The 15828-nt window shown below is 44.9% G+C and overlaps 1 protein-coding gene across 1 annotated transcript in view; it reads right to left on the reverse strand.

The window, feature by feature from the left end:
• Window positions 1-545: 545 nt before the first annotated feature.
• The window catches only part of ADAMTS9 (ADAM metallopeptidase with thrombospondin type 1 motif, 9), a gene marked incomplete at both ends in the record, with an annotated part of 59669 nt that continues 44386 nt past the window's right edge, over window positions 546-15828 (reverse strand). The window contains 3 exons of the mRNA XM_008946535.1: window positions 546-713; window positions 14406-14582; window positions 15192-15353. Coding sequence (XP_008944783.1) covers window positions 546-713; window positions 14406-14582; window positions 15192-15353 — 507 coding nt within the window. The remainder of the gene's footprint in view (window positions 714-14405; window positions 14583-15191; window positions 15354-15828) is intronic.

Below are 15828 nucleotides of genomic sequence, written 5' to 3' on the forward strand. Positions count from 1 at the left end.
CTTCACATTTCCAGCAGCCTCTGCTCTAAGCATCAGTGTCTGACTTTTTAATGAAGCAAAATCAAGTGATGAGCTTGTTAAGAAACAAAAGGTAGGGGCAAGCATTTTTAATGAACAGCTCTGATTGTTGTTTAGGCTTTCTCAGGAAGCCGATAATAAAATCAATTTCAGTTTTCTTAAAACTACAGAAGATTTTGCTTGGGATGTGACATAGTTAAATAATAACGGTATTAAAAACGAGTAAACAGCAGATTCTCTTTAATATTCTATACTAATGCCTTTTCTAGCAGAAACTTAAAATATGCATCAAGGCATTTGCTTTCAGATAGACACTAAAAGCAAGTTGCCATGTTTTCAGCTGACACAAGTCAGTGCCACTCCACTGCTGCCCGTGTCTACACTGTTTTACACCATCTGAGGATCTGGCCCAAAACTTTTACCCTTGAAAAATTCACGAGGACAGAAGTGATGGGAAAACCAGCTTCTAACCAATTTGACAGAGGAAGAATATCGAAGGGTGCAAAAGGGTACACAACACATCTCACCTGTCCCCAATCTCCTGCTTTCCACTTCGGACATCTGCCCCCTCTGCATTTCTTTTGCATGTTGGGCTTAGCAAGGTGCTTGCAATAATCTTCTTCTACATGCCTCCCTTCCTTTGACAAACAGTACACATTGCGGTGCTTTTGGCCCCTTCCACAGGAGACAGAACACTGTAAATGTAAAGTAACAACAGATCAGCTTGCAGGCAGGGCCATCTGCACGGTTATACACGGGCCATGGCTACCCAGGGCATTTGCTTTGAACTGGAGCAAAAAGCACATCCTCAGTTCCCCTGCAGCCTGCACAGAGCTCGAGGGGGATCCAGAAGGGCAGGGTTTAACCGCTGGAAATGCTCCAGTTTGCACTTAATATAGCACCATATTCTTGGTCAAAGCCCCCCAAAATGCCATCATCAAATTAGAGACAGGAGCTGACATTCAGCAGGGATAACAGGCTGGATTCCTGGCGTTGCTCCAGTGGTTTCAAAGGAGCAGAGTCATCTTACAGGGATCAAGGCAGGAGCCCTCAGTATCTCCTTAGAAGAACTTGAAAGGAACCATTTCCATTTACCTTGGTACAAAGGGAAGTCAAATGTTGGTAAATCGGGAGAGTAAAGCATCATATACACCTTCACAGGGGGAAAAAACTGCACAAAGTACAAGGCAGGGAAATAGCTGCACAAAGTACAAGAGGAAACTGCCTTGCCTTGCCTCCATGTCCTCAGTATTAAAGCTCATGTTTGTTTTACCAGTGTAGACTGATTTGCTTTTCTTTTTTACTAACAGACTGAAACCAGGACATGCTCATCCTTAAGATTTATGCATTTTGAAAACAACTCAGAAGGTGGCAAGAAGGCAGAGCCCGAAGAATCAAAGCAAAAAGCAAATCAGCAGGTATGTTAGCTGTAAGCTTTGTAGTGAAGCAACTAATTTCAACCTCCCTCTGCAGGTTCACTGAACTTTTTCAAATGTGACCACTTCTGGCATGCAAACCCCAAGCAACTTCACTTTGATTTCAGATTAGTCTCCTCCAAAAGATTTAGGAATCAAAGGGGTCTGGAATCACGACAAGAATTTAATATGACAGTTTCATGTAGAACAAGCCTCTTACTCAGCATGATGCACCTAGAGACTCAGCTTCGATTCCTTCATTACGTGTTATGCAAGTCATTAGTTGCTATGTCACAAGCATCCTGGCCTAATCCTTGAGCAAAACACACTAGTTCAACCATCTCTCAACACAAAATCTTGTGCTTTCTTTCCAGAATGCAGCAAACGTGCTGAGATGAGGCTTCTTCATTTTGGAGCCGCTCCATCAACGTATTTCCTAAGCAATAAGAGCCCAAGCTCTTCCCAGTTAATGAATACATTTGAAACCTAAAATAATACAATTTATATATGTAGCAGCTCTGGAAGATCCATTAGAATAGAAATTGGCCTACACATTGACAGCTGTGATTATTTTAAATTACAGCACTACTTCCAACTCATTCAGCCCCTATTGTGTTAAGAGGTACAGGAAGAACCATCAAGAGAGCAGCAAGTTGCTCTGAAACGGGAAAGTTCAGACCAGCCTGGAGAGAAACGGATATAACTCATAAGATCAGACCTTGCTGCTTAAAAGCTTTCATAGGCAATGTTCTGAAAAAAGCTGTTCCCTGCTGCAAGACCCTTACAGACTGGCAAAAGGGGGCTGCAAGAGGAGCTGTGAAGACAATTTTTAATGCAAGAGTTTAAGGGCATTAATGATGCTCCTCTATGAGAGGTGGGGAAGGCAGATGAGCGTGTGGCAGGCAAGGCCACCGCTGAGTTTTCCTGACTTCTCTCCCATTTCAAGATAGCCCAAAAACCCCAACGAGCAACATCCAACCTTGCACTGAGAAACAGAGGAAAATGCTGTCCCTTGTTCTAAAACAAGGCTTTAATGAGTTACCCAGATTAATGAACTTCACTTCTATTCTTGAGTAGCAACAGAGAAAAGATAAAGTTGGTATTATCCTATTTTTATAAGCCTTTAAGTTTCATCAGAAGTTCAATTTTTCATTCTCTCCACATCTCTCCCCAGGCAGTGAATGTCAGCAGCAAGAAGGAAATGTCATCCTACCAAACCCAGTTGTAAACTTCTAATGCTTTCATCCATTTACTATCTTTGGACTAAACACCAACACTGACGCTTCAGCAAAAATTCAAGTGCTTCTCAGTAAGTGCTCTCCATGCAGGTTGATGCCACTTTACTGTGGCAGCCAAAGCTAATGAATAAGATCAAAGACTTGATCAGGACTCTCTCTTGCCCCACATTCCAAGCTGGTACAACCTTGTGCTTCTTTCCTCTAATGTAAAAAAAATTACATTGGATCCACTATTTATTCTAAAATATAAGGTTATTATAGAGGAAGTATAACCACATTGTGTGACCACACAAGCACGTTTCTAGGGTCCTGAGCTTGGGTGATAAATACTTGATCTCACAAATAATATGATGGTAGTTATTTCCAAAATTAATATCACCCTTCTACAAATTGCTCACCTTTGGCATGCAGCCTGATTCTGACATCTATCTCACCATCCCATGATCAAACACAAGACTGCACGCATACCTTGGTGCACTCAGAGGTCGAGGCATAATTTGGCTAATTTTGTTAATACTTAAATGTAATTCCCAAGATGCTGGAATTAATCATTTCTATGTCTGTCTTTAATATAAATCAAGGTTAGGCAGCTGTATGTTTTTAGATCTAAACCACCCGTTTGCTTTCATGAGCATGTGAGTTATGATCTCATTTGCACTGAGAGAAAAGAGAGGTTTGAATAATCTAATGTAACCAAGTATCAGAGACTGAAAATTCCTTTGCAAAGAAGCTACTTCATAACTGCCTTATAATTCGTCTCAGGCATTTCCAGCTTTTACTTAGCACATAGATTTTAAGCATATGCGAGCCACATACAGAAAATAATTTAATAGTGGGCTTCACCTTAACTGCATGGGACTTAAGGAAGCAATACACCTATCTTCTGCCATCAACCTCATCATTTATTTCAGACCCCAGAGAAACTTGGCATTTCATTAGCAGGTCTTGTCATTGCTGCAAATGCTACCACCTGCTTTCAGTATCAGTAACAGTGCCATAGTGAGGTAAGCTTTGATCTTGCCTTCTTCAAAACATTGGAATAGCACAGACAAAACCACTCCTTTCATATTTCTTTTCTTTTTTTTCTTGACTTCTTTCCTGTCCCACACCCCCCATAGAAATACTTCCAAGGGCTGGGGATGGAAAGGTGGCTCTCTGTGGAACAGCAGCCTCATACAAAGCTTTTTGCAGTCAATAGAAAGACTTCTAGTGGTTTTAATCACCTCTGGATCCAGCCCTGAAGGTGTAGCCAAGGTACTGTATTGACCTTTTCCACCAACCTGCTTCCTAGAGTCGAGGATCACATATACTTGGATATCCTCATGGTCAGCTCACCTCTGCCTCCACTCAAATGCAGGAAAATGTTGCTCTGAAATGCTGTTTCCAGCCTGTGATGGAGGCATGGCAGCAAACAGGACCCCTGGGAGAACGTGGAAAGATAGCCAGGAACAGAGGATGGTGTAAAAACAACACATTGTGTTGTTTCTTAAAAATACCTAAGATGATTGTGGCACATAAAATAATAGAGAAGTACTATTTCAAAAAACAAGCTATATCCATTACACTGAAGGTTCTAGTAAACCTTCCTCTTTTTATCATCTGTATTATCTCCTAAAACCACCACAGTCACACCTGGTGCTTTACATGGAGAACAAGAACGAAAGGACTTTCCTAAGAGCATTAAGATCAAAGCATTTGAACACAGATTTAAGGGGTTTATGTTTATGGTTTGATTAGTTAACATGTCAAGAATGGAGGATTGGCATGCTGCTGATTTTTTAAAATAAATATATTGCCTAGTTAAAATAAATATGAGAAAAATATTTCCATATAATCTGTTCCCAGAAAGGTCAGAACACGACTCGAAATCTCTCCTGCAATGCCCCACTCTGCTCCAGTGCAGTGGCAAGCTCGTGTTTTTTGTACCCAGAAAAATTTGTTTTCTGTTTCAGAGTTCAAGAATGACGAAGATCATTCTGTTTTACCAAGTATGTGCAAATTGCTTTAAACTAACACTTGCTGCATTTCCTATTCTGATATTTTGAAAGATAAGGGTACCTCTTGTTCATTAAGACTGCTTTAAAATAGAAAGGCTGCTACTTAATTCACTGGTAGAAGGAGAAAAAAAACAAACAAACAAACAAAAAACCCCCCAAACCAAACAGAATATATATCCCATAAGCTCTAAAAAATGTGTACAAAATTTCTGGCTCGTTTGGCCCAGGTTCTGACCCTCCTGCAGGAGACCATGACCTGCTCTTCTGCTCTGGGAGCTCCTGATGTGGCAGAGCCACTGCCCAGCTGAGGGCTGGGAGCAAGATCAGGCTGGCACCAAAAGGACCCGACAGCCCTGGGCACAAACAAATTTTGGTGAAAAGAAATAGGCAGCACAGAGCAAGCAAGAAAAAAGGAAGCAGCTCCACTTCTTAACTTTGTGCATTGAAGGGACAGCTCAACATGGGGCAGAAAAGCAAAACACCAGCAAGAACCTGGGGCCATTCTCTTCCAAAAGTGGAAGGTTTCAGAAAATGCTGTCAGACCACTTTTCCAGGCCCCCCGTGCATCAGCCCACGATTTGGGAGGTATTTGAGATAACGAATGCAAGCTGCTGTGATCACCAAATGAATTCCCAAAGATAGGTATGCTCCGATAGCTCACTGAGGGCAGGGCTGGGGGCTGGGAAGAATTCAACTAGAAATGGCTTTATCAGATTCTGCCAGGAGCAACATTTTGGAGGAAATTAAAATCAATCCTTGTAGGTTTAGATTTCCACACGTTAAGGATTATATGGAAAATAAGTACTCCTAAGTAAGCCCTTGTTCATCTTTTCCAACAATCTGAGCTGAAACATGTGCTGGATGAAATAAAACAGAAGAACAACAGAGCCCTACCATGCTTTACATCCCCCTTTCCAGGAGGGGTTGTGCTCCTGGATGTCAGCAAACTTCTCCAACTCTGAGCAGAGCCCAACCACGCACCCTCACAGTTACATTTCAGCACCCTGTTAGTCTACATCAGCTCTTACTATAGCTTTCACTGCTGCTATCAGATGCTGAAATCACAGCCCTGTGACTTCCACACCTCTGAAGTCTCTCAAGCACAAAGGACATCAGAAGAAACACGAGCAAGGAAAGCCCAGATAGTTCCTCACCAGCTGAACCTTTACTAGATGCCTTAAAACACCTGAGCTCTTGTGAGTTATCCAGCAACAGAGACTCTGTGACATCCAAACTAACTTAATTAGCTTCACAACAGCAAGGTCTTTTAGCAGTTAACTCCCTTGGCTTCACTGAGACAAGCAACAGGGTTTAAACAAGGGTGCAGTGCATGCTATGGTTTCTCCAGGGGCTGCAGCACTTCGGGAGATATTTAGGAAATATTTGGTGCTGGGTTGAAACCCTGGTTCTTTCCACCAGTCTGTTTTAGCATGGTCTCACACCCAGCTGCCTCTGGGTGGTGAGAAGTCCCTGCCCGCGGGGTGAGAACATTGCCTGCAGGTCAGGATTCACCCAGCTGGGCTTCCCTTCCCTGCAAAGCTGCAGGAGGAAGCCATGCCTTAATGCACACGGCTGCCAGGAGCACATGGCCATGGTGATTTTAGCTGGTGCAAGGCCACAGAATACATCTGATTTTTGCACATTTAAAAAGGGAAGAGTGGTTTCTACATTCAAGGGAGGGCAACTGGACCAGCGACCTGAGCGAAACACCAACGAGTTGTGCTGCAGTTTGAAAGAGGATTTCAGAATGCTTAACGCCTGCTGACCCCCCAGAGAAATGGGGGGATTGACAAAAAGACATGGACATTAGGAACTCCAGAGCCTGTAGTCCAAGTATCTTTGTGACCATTGTCCAGAAACCCTGCAGAAACATCCCCAGGAGCCCTCCTGGGGCCGAGGGCAGCCCTTGGTGTGCACAAAGGCAGGCTCTGTCCCCATGCCCCTGAGCAGTGCTCCTTGCCCTGGGTGAGGGGGAACAGCCCAGCCACACCAGCTCACCCTGGCTCTGCAGCACAGGCAGGGGCTCCATCCTCTGCTCTCAGCTCTGCAGCAGAGGCACAGGAGTTCCCAAGTGATTATTTGCAAAAGGGAGAAATAAAACTATCCACTAAACCTTCACCTTCCCATTGCCAAACCAAGTTGCAGAGACTGGTGAGTGACCTGAGATGATCTCTTTCTCAAAGAAAAGGGTCCACCTTGATGCGTTGCTGCAGCAGAGGGAAGAGGATGGTGTGTCTGGAGCCCATTCCTCCAGCAGCACAGGTTACCCACAGCAATCAATGCTCTCAGGCTTTACCTCCTGCAAGATTTAAGCCCCTGTGCACTAAAGTCAATACAATAATTTCCCTGAGGTGGGAAACCTCACAGGATGTATGAGAGAAAAGCAGGTAACTGCAGCAGGAGGAGAACCATGGATCTCCTTTTCTATGGCATCCACCCAGTAAGTAGCATCTGCTCCCCCTTTTACATTTGCCCTGTTACACCCTGTACAAAGACTTCATCAGGTACAGAAATCAGCAGGGCTGTGACCACACAAAATTGCCTTAAAAGCTGCATCTTTGCCTTACTCCACACTATTTAACTTGAACAACAAACAAGAAAAAAAACCCCAATAGCCACTGCAGGTCTCTCCAGGGAAGGAGGCATTAGATGGCATTTCCTTGAATTAAGAGATGTGTGAGCTACCCAGGGATGTGAGTATAATGGGCTGTGGAAGGCACTGATGAAGCCTATTTTCCATGCTGTGGCACTTTAAGAGTAGCAATTGAAGCAGCGAGCAGCCTCGGCTAACTGACACTTCATATTTTTAGTGCACAGTTGTATTATGATGCCATTTAGAAGTCCCACTCAAGAATAGGGGTTCTCTGTGTCAGATGGAGTGAAGCATAAAGCAAAGAGCTCTCTGAGGAACATCAGCCCTATTTCACAGGTGTGCATCACACTGAGGGGTTGTAGGAACTCTGGGCTGCTTCTTGCTGCCTGGTTTTATACGTAAAAATCTTGGCTTAATACACTCGGGATCAAATACTGTCAGCCTGCATATGGTCCTGGGCATCAAACAGATTTTCATCCCTGCTGCTGGCTCACTCACCTCCCCTGTGAGCTAGTAAAAATTAAAACATGAATAGAGCATTAAGTGCCTTTGGAACAAGACTGACTACATCATTTTTCCTTAATGGCTGCACAAATCAGTCACCAGGAAAGTCAGAAACACAGTAAATGTCTTTGTGCTTCGTGTCCCTCATCATCACCACACGTCCTTGTTTCTAAATGCTACAAGCCCTGGGATCTGAGCAATAGCAGTTATTGTGGTTTGGGGTATATAGTGTGAAATCTGGAATAGGTGCCAAAATGCACACAGACTTCCCAATGCTCAGCTCAGGGATCTGCTTGAAGATGCTGAACTTCAGAGCCCGTGCTTGAAGGCATGTTACTGCTCTGACGTGTCTCCTGAAGTCTAATGCTTCTTTCAGCTCCTGCTCTCCAAGCCAGTGCTTTGGGAGACAAATGTTCCCAGCAATCACCCTTTTATTTATTGCTTTACTTCTCCTCTGTGTGTGAGTGTGTGCATATCTGGTGTAGAGGAGGGCTGCAGGCTTTAGGCAGCCAGCAGCCACGGATGGGCCACCTGTGACACAAAGACTGAAGCCAGTCATCGCTGCACAGCAGCCCCACCACATGCTGTTGAAGTTCAGGCCAGCTGTGCACAGCCCAGAAAATGACCTTCTCATGGAGAAGACGTGTAAGAGGAAGTGTAACAGGCACACCAGATGCAGCCAAACAGCCACTGCACTTCTCTGGGAGGAGAAAGGCAAGTATAGTACAGTAAAGTAGGACAGAAGCATGGGGTTGGACTACCCCTGGTAAGAAACCTCAGTGAATACAAATGGAGTTACCTGCTCCAAGTGGGAAGGTGCGCCGAGGACTTGGGGAAAGATGCATTATCTGGGGGTGGGGGGAAGAGAAGAGTTTCAAGATACAAGAAACTGTATTAGACCTGAGTCTAACCCCGGGTCCAGCTCATGTCTGTCCCAGCAGTGGCAATAGTGGCTATGGAACAGAGCAGAGGAGACTGGCCACCCACTGCAGGTCGTTACCCCAGCACTTGCCCAGCATTTGGCTACTGGGTTAGGGAGATTAGAGAGGACACTGCTGCCCAGTCCTACTTCTCTATCAGACTAAAAGACACTAGATTTAACCACCAGGTCAGATCACGATTCAAAGGCTAGTGGGTGCCTGCAGGGGAGGAGTGTGGACTGCAGGAGCTGAGCAGTAAGCTGCAGGAAATCAGTCCTGTGAGGAGTCTAGCCAGCAGGGCACTGAAATGCAGCCTCCGTGCTAAGCACCCAGTCCCTCACCTGCAGTGTCACAGATGGGCTTTGAGGCTTGTTTTCCTACCCGTGGAGCATCAACACTAGCAAATAGGATGTGTCAGAACCAATGCTAAAGGTATACCTATATGTAGTTCTCCTTATTTAAGGAGAAACAGAAGGAGCAATGAAAGATGATGAAGACAGGCAAACAACAAAAATGGAAAGGAAAATAAAATTTGCAGATTTTAGAGTAGCAAGAGAGGAATAATGTGATGTTCCTCTTCCAGGGAGCTGAGTACCACTGGCTTCATCACCTGTAACCAGCTTGGAGCCCCCAGCTGTGGCTATGAGCCCCAGCAGGGATAGTGGCCGTTGAGCTGAGGAAAGAGCTGCAGGAGCATCCACCACTGCTGCCCCAGGGAAGCAACAGGCTGAAACTCTTCAAACAAAAACCCCAACTGCATTTACCCTCTGAGACAAGCTCAGAGAAGGGCATAAGGCAGCAAATAGGTGGATGGTAAGATGGCTGGCACAGCTCTGCCCACCCCAGCTGTCACCCAGGGACATGCAGTTCTGGAGGGTGGCTGAAGCCGGGCACTGGCGGTGGGATTCTCCAGTTGGGTGACACACAGCAGGGAGAACAGGAAAAGGCTGAAAGGGGTCTGGTTTGCTTTTTTAAACAAAAGCAAAGAGGTCTGCACTGTCAGAGGCCTTCTTCTGACTGAGGAACCAAAGCAGACAACCTCTTGCCTTTCATCAGCACACCAAAGCGGCAGCCCCTGGAGTCAGTCGGTCTGACTGACCCTGAAGGGGAGACAGCCAGGAACCCAAGAGGGACAGCAGCCTTGGTGGGCCAGCCTGAGCGTGCAGTAAACAGCTTCAGACAGATGGCTGGAGATATCCACAGGCTACCAAGTTCTCCTTTTGATCTGGATCAGCTTTACTAAATCTTCACTAAGGCACCTATTTCTACCTGTTTTTTTTTAAAGGCAAGCCAGGCAAGCAGTGCATCCCCCTACCTGAGTTATAGGTGCTGGGACCACACATGCAGCCTTCCTCTGCTGCAGCAACATTTGTCCTTCCTCACAAGCTCTTGGAGGAGAGTTGTTTTTATTAGTTTTCTGATAATACCTGGCACTACAGAGAAATACAGACTTGCTGTCACAGTCCCAGAGTCTAAACTGTCATCATATGAATGAAAGACAGGAAAAGCAATGTGAATCACTGAGTGACTGGAGAGCTCGGCGTGCCTATCACTTCATTTTCAAGGATGGCTTTGTTATTGCAAAACATGTGTAAAGAATCAGAGCAGCTCAGTAATGCTCCTGTCACAGCAAATTCATTTTCTGCAGAAGAGAGGAAGAGAACAGCAGAGTTATATACACTTGCAACCAAATCTGCCCCTGGTTATCACTTCTGCCTTAGCAAGAGCTGACATCCTGCCTGCTAAGAATATTATCAGAACAACAACATGGAGAATATTGCTGCTGAACAGCCCGTTTTCAGCCAGCTTCATGGGGAAGGCCTTTTGTAAACAAACTGTTGCATCTTCAACAGAATTAAATACAAATAACCTGAACTTTCCACCGACACAAATTTTAAGATTAAAATTCCTGAGTGCCAGCTCCCTGACACAGCTACTGGCCAGGCAGTCCTCCCTCTTCCCACCAAGCCTGGAGCCCCTTCACTGCCACCAATGTCCCTGAGTGCACCCAAAGTGCCCTGTAAAGCCATCAATGCCACCAGCTTCCATGGCAAAGTTTGCCTAACCCAAACCTGAATTCACATTGACAAGAACAGTTCGGAGCTTAGCCAGCTAATATTCTAAATAATTTATTCTAAGCTTCAAATTTTTTATTGTTAGACCAAATGGCCCTCAAAGACTAAGGTACGAGCACTTCTGCCTGTTCAGAAGAGCTGGGAAGCACACACCACCGTTTTGTGGGCACCAAGAGCTACACAAACACTGCATTAGCAGCTGGAACTTTTGATACCCGCAGTGCTAAGTACCTAGAATACTTTAAAAATTATAATACTTTCAAAAAAACTAAACCAAACAACTAAAAATCCAAACCCCCACCCACCTATTTTCCACAGGTCAAAGTCAAATGATTCCTGTCCTAATGCAGTGAAGCCCTGATAACTCACCCAGCTGAACCAGGACAGCGTGCTGTGAGATGTAATTTTACCTTATCTGTGCCCATTCCCTAACTTGGAAAGAATGGGAAGCCCACAACAAGTTATTTCAGCATTATTCATAAATTGTATCAGGACACAGCTGGATATTACGGTACAATACTTCACAGAGGTTATTGCAAGGAGCAGAACTGCTCCAAGAGAAGTGGGTTCAGCCTTGGGTTTTAAGTGAAGTGAGGGGTAATGCTTTCTGTGACCATCTCCCTCGTTGTGGGGAACATGGTGAGATATCCTCTCTATTTGGGAGCAGGTATGGAGATCTGCATTCACACCATAAGTCATTCAGAGGAGAAAAAACACTCTCTGCATGCTGGTGTCACTCTCTGTGTGTTTTCTAAATTATTATTTTAATAAAAAGGTCAGGTCTATCACATGGTGTACAATTCTGCAGTGTTTAAATACATGTTCTTAAATAAGCAAGGAAATAAAAGTGTCACCTCCTCTTAGTCCTCCTGGAACACACATTATAATGACAAGGCATCTCACCAGTCTCCTGCTATAAAATTATCATTTACATACAGAATCCATTTATTCATTTAATTATCTCTTTAAAACCTGGGTTTAACCAACCAGATAAAATCACTTTCTTACTGTATAAAATCCCAATGGAATTTTGCCTGAGGGTTGGATTCCTCAGACTCTCTATGTACTTTGTAGTACTCATTTCACTGAAACTTGAGTGAAGGTAAGCCAATCAGATGCTTGCAAGAAATTAGTTATCCAAACTTCATAACTCATACACTTTTAACTGTGTTTAATTATTGAGAATGACAGTCTGTTGGAGAACAAAGCAAGTAAAGGAGAAGGAAGTCAAAAGATGAAACATGGCAGTGGCATTTCAGAAAATTTCGTGTTACCAGAACTAAGTATATCATCTTAATTTAGCAAAAGACTCAAGAAATCATTAATACAAATTCATTTATGATTACATTCTACTTGTCTTTAATTTTCACTGTTTGACATTAACATTAAACATTGTAAATGTATGCAATATTTATATAAAATTAAATAACAATATTGGAAAAATAAATACACTTTTACATAAATACATAAATCCATACCGCTGAAAAGTTTCAGCTAATACTATACTCTTGTTTCAAAAGTGACCAAAAAAATATGGTAGTGACACTCCATCCCAACAGATGAAGTATGTACAGCTACAGAATGATGTTTGCAACCCATGACAGAGCTAAAGCAAATCCAGGTGACACCACACTAAAGAAAGCAAATTTGGATGTTACTACCTACAGTAGTAGCACGAGGTAGACATACATGTGGAGTATTTTGCAGGAGGGACACAAAGTCCTTTTGACCCCATAGATAAAATTCAGTCTTCAAACAGCTCTGGGGTCCACTGTGTCAGAGCCAAGGGACACCTTGGTAATTATACTGAAAAATCAAGTCACTTGGTGTCAAGGCCTGGGGTCAGCTCTGCAGCCCCTTTGCCTGCAGGAGGGCAGGGGGCTGCGAGCCCCGTGGGCAGCCGGGAGGAGATGCCACAGGCAGGATAAGATGCCCCTGCCCTCTGCCTCTCCCAACACCCCACCCGCTCCCAGCAGACTGAGCAAAGACAACCCACCAAGGTTAATACGACTTAGTAGAGTCAAAGGAATTTTTTCCTGGGTGAAAAATAACAACCCCAAACCAAAATACAGGACTGCACCCTGCCTTTCCAGCAGGGAGGAGCAGATGCAGCCCTGGAGCCTGCTCCTGAACAGCTGCGAAGCGACACCAAAACCCAACACAACCACGTCCACACCTTTGGTTCTTGCAAATGGTCCAGCACAGGTAACAAGGGTTGGCAGCAACTCCCTGCTGGTAATCCCATGGGGAAGCCACGGGATGTGTGGCTAGATCATCCTTAGCACCAGCTCTATCAGCGTACAAGTGACACGTTAGCACCTCAAATGAAATATTTCATGTCACTGTCCCTTGTACTTGTGAAGCACCGTATGAGCACCAGGTCAGCAGTGTCATGGCCACTGTGTGACTCGCTGAGGTATGATCCAAACATCGAGGAGTGTTACTGAAGGCATTTGCATTACTGAAAGCACCCTCAGAAACAAGGGTGCAGTTATGTTTTAGCAAAACAACTTTTCAAATCGTGACAATAAAGGATATCCAATACATTAAGAATAAGCCTCTTTTTTTTTTCTTTTCCTATAAAGTGCTTTTGAGTCAGATCAATTTTTTTTTTTTTTTTAAATCTACTTCAAATGCTATTATAACAAAATACACAATAAAGGTCAACATTTGTTTGAAGGCCACTCCAAAATCGGCAGGTCGGTGGTTTCCAGCATGCCTGAAGTGCCTGAGGCAGCACTTGCTTTGTGCCCAGCAGAAGGTGCTGCTCTGGGCAGGGAGAGTTTTAAAGTCTGGGACTCAAAATAGGATCCCAGCCCTGCAGGGTTCAAGGCTGCTCTGTCCTTGCAAGAGCATCTCTGTAGCACACTCCTTCAGTGGTACAGGAGCAGTGTAAGACACCTCTATGTCTTTCAAACCCCATTTTCTTATTAGAAAACTCCCAGGGTTTTAAGCCTTCCACCACCTTGCTGATCCTTTGCTGACTTAACAGACCACACGATAACTCTCCTGAACCAGAGAGATGCATGAGAAGAGCTTACAGGTGCCTTTGCACAGTACCTCACGCTCTATTACACATACACAGGAACAGAAACAGAGCACGGGTATAAATTCACAGGTGTTTCTACATAGTTGTGTGTGGAGGCAGGTAGGGACGTGCACACACATCTGTACACACTTGTACATGCTTGGGAATCGATGCAATTTCCTACTCATTTTCCCCTGTCATCTTGCTTTTGGCAGAGACCACGTGACTGGTAAACCAGGAGGTGCACAGTGCAGTATTACCATTAAATACCAGAACAATATAACTTCAGTGGAAACGTACTGCTTAAATGCCAGGTTTAAATCCATATGCAAAGAACTTGGTCAGAACCAAGACTCATAACGCACAGCGCTCACACAGTGTAATAAAACAGACAAAGGCAGCTACTTAGCAGAAAGTGCCTTTTAAATTAAAGGTCTAAAGCTCCCCTAATGTAAGCCCTTCCTGAACAGGTGTTACTCTGAATACATTGTCAATAATCCTCTTTAAGTGCAGTTTTAAGACACGAAGCATTAGCACCTTGGTTTGAAGCAAATTAAATCTGTTGTTACGGGATATCCACAAAAGGGTTCACAAAGAGAAAGAGTTTATGGTCGTACCGAGCTCCAAGGACCAGCGCTCCAGGCAGCATCTCTAGGACAGTCCTGCACATTGCACTGCTCTCTGTCGGGTGGCTTGTCCAGGATTTCACAGCTCAGATCCGTAAACCTTTCTCCGTTGGGGCGCTGGCACACCACCAGCCGTGTTCTTGTCCCTGCCCCGCATGGCTTCGTGCACTGGAAGTCAGTAGAGGACAGAACAAATCACCGTCTGGGCAGCAACACCACTGCCAACAGGTCGCTCAGAGCACCGGCACCTCTCGAGACCCGGCGGTGGTTTCTGTTCCCAGCCAACCCTCTCTGGCCAAATCTCCCCCAAACGCTGCATGAGCCTCAGATGGGGCATCAGCTGCTTCAGCTTCTCTCTTCCCAAAGCTGTTCGTGCTGCTCTGCAGTGATACTGCCACAGCCAATGTGATCCTGGGGGATAAAGTCTCTAGTTTTTCCTCTCAGATGACTTTTCAGAAGGGAGCAGTGTTGGTTTTTTTTTTTTTTTTAAACAAAAAAGGCCTTCAGTTAAACTAGACTTCTCTTTAGGAAAAAAACCCAAATCCCATTTTTTGTAGAACTCGCTTTAGCCTGGGGAGAAAATTTTCCCATGACAAATGGAAAGGGAAACACCAGCAAGCAGTCGCTAGGGCTCACTCATTTATCAGGGGCTGCCTCTCATGCTCCAATCTTTCTAATAAACGTCACCGCAATGTCCCCTTCTTCTCCCATTTTTCAGCCACCCGCTACTGAGCGCCTTCCCCGGCGCAGGGAGCCCGGGAGGAACGGTGCACTCACCTCCCCCCAGTTGCCATAGGCCCACTGAGGACAGGGGCCAGATTCACACGATCTCTGCTCCACGGGTTTGCTTTTCTCGTCGCAGTTACTCGCGGTGTACCCGTTCTCATCCTGGCACACCACCACCCGCCGCTGGAACCCTCCTGCACACGTGCTAGAGCACTGGAAGACACAAGTGAGTCCAGGAATAATTTTGCATTCCCAGTTCCTTCCCAGTGCTTTGCACCGTGGGAATGCACCGCTAGACGTTTAACACAGCTAAGAGGCATTATTAACTTCCAATCCCAGCTAGCACTAATAGCAGTGCAATGACTTAGTGCTGACTAAGCAAAGAAAATAAACACGAGCCTAGTTTTAAGCAGGTGAGTAATCCCCACTGACTTTAATGCAGTGTTTGACATCCCATTTGTGCTTAATTCCCTTTAGGAACTTCCATGATAAAGCACTGCAAACTGGTTGGGCCGAGAGGAGCTGGCATTAAGGGTCTGCTGTGCTTTGGCAACAGCTCTGCACAGCTGTGAATGTCCCATGAGATGGCCAAGAAGCAGAGGTTGGCCTTTACCTCATGGAAAATGATGTTGTCAGCTTTCTGCCTGGAGAGCCTCGGAGACAGGAGGAGTGAGAGGCTGAGAAGTGA

The sequence above is a fragment of the Merops nubicus genome, unplaced genomic scaffold (assembly GCF_000691845.1).
Source record: "Merops nubicus isolate BGI_N331 unplaced genomic scaffold, ASM69184v1 scaffold19808, whole genome shotgun sequence".
NCBI classification, from domain to species: domain Eukaryota; kingdom Metazoa; phylum Chordata; class Aves; order Coraciiformes; family Meropidae; genus Merops; species Merops nubicus.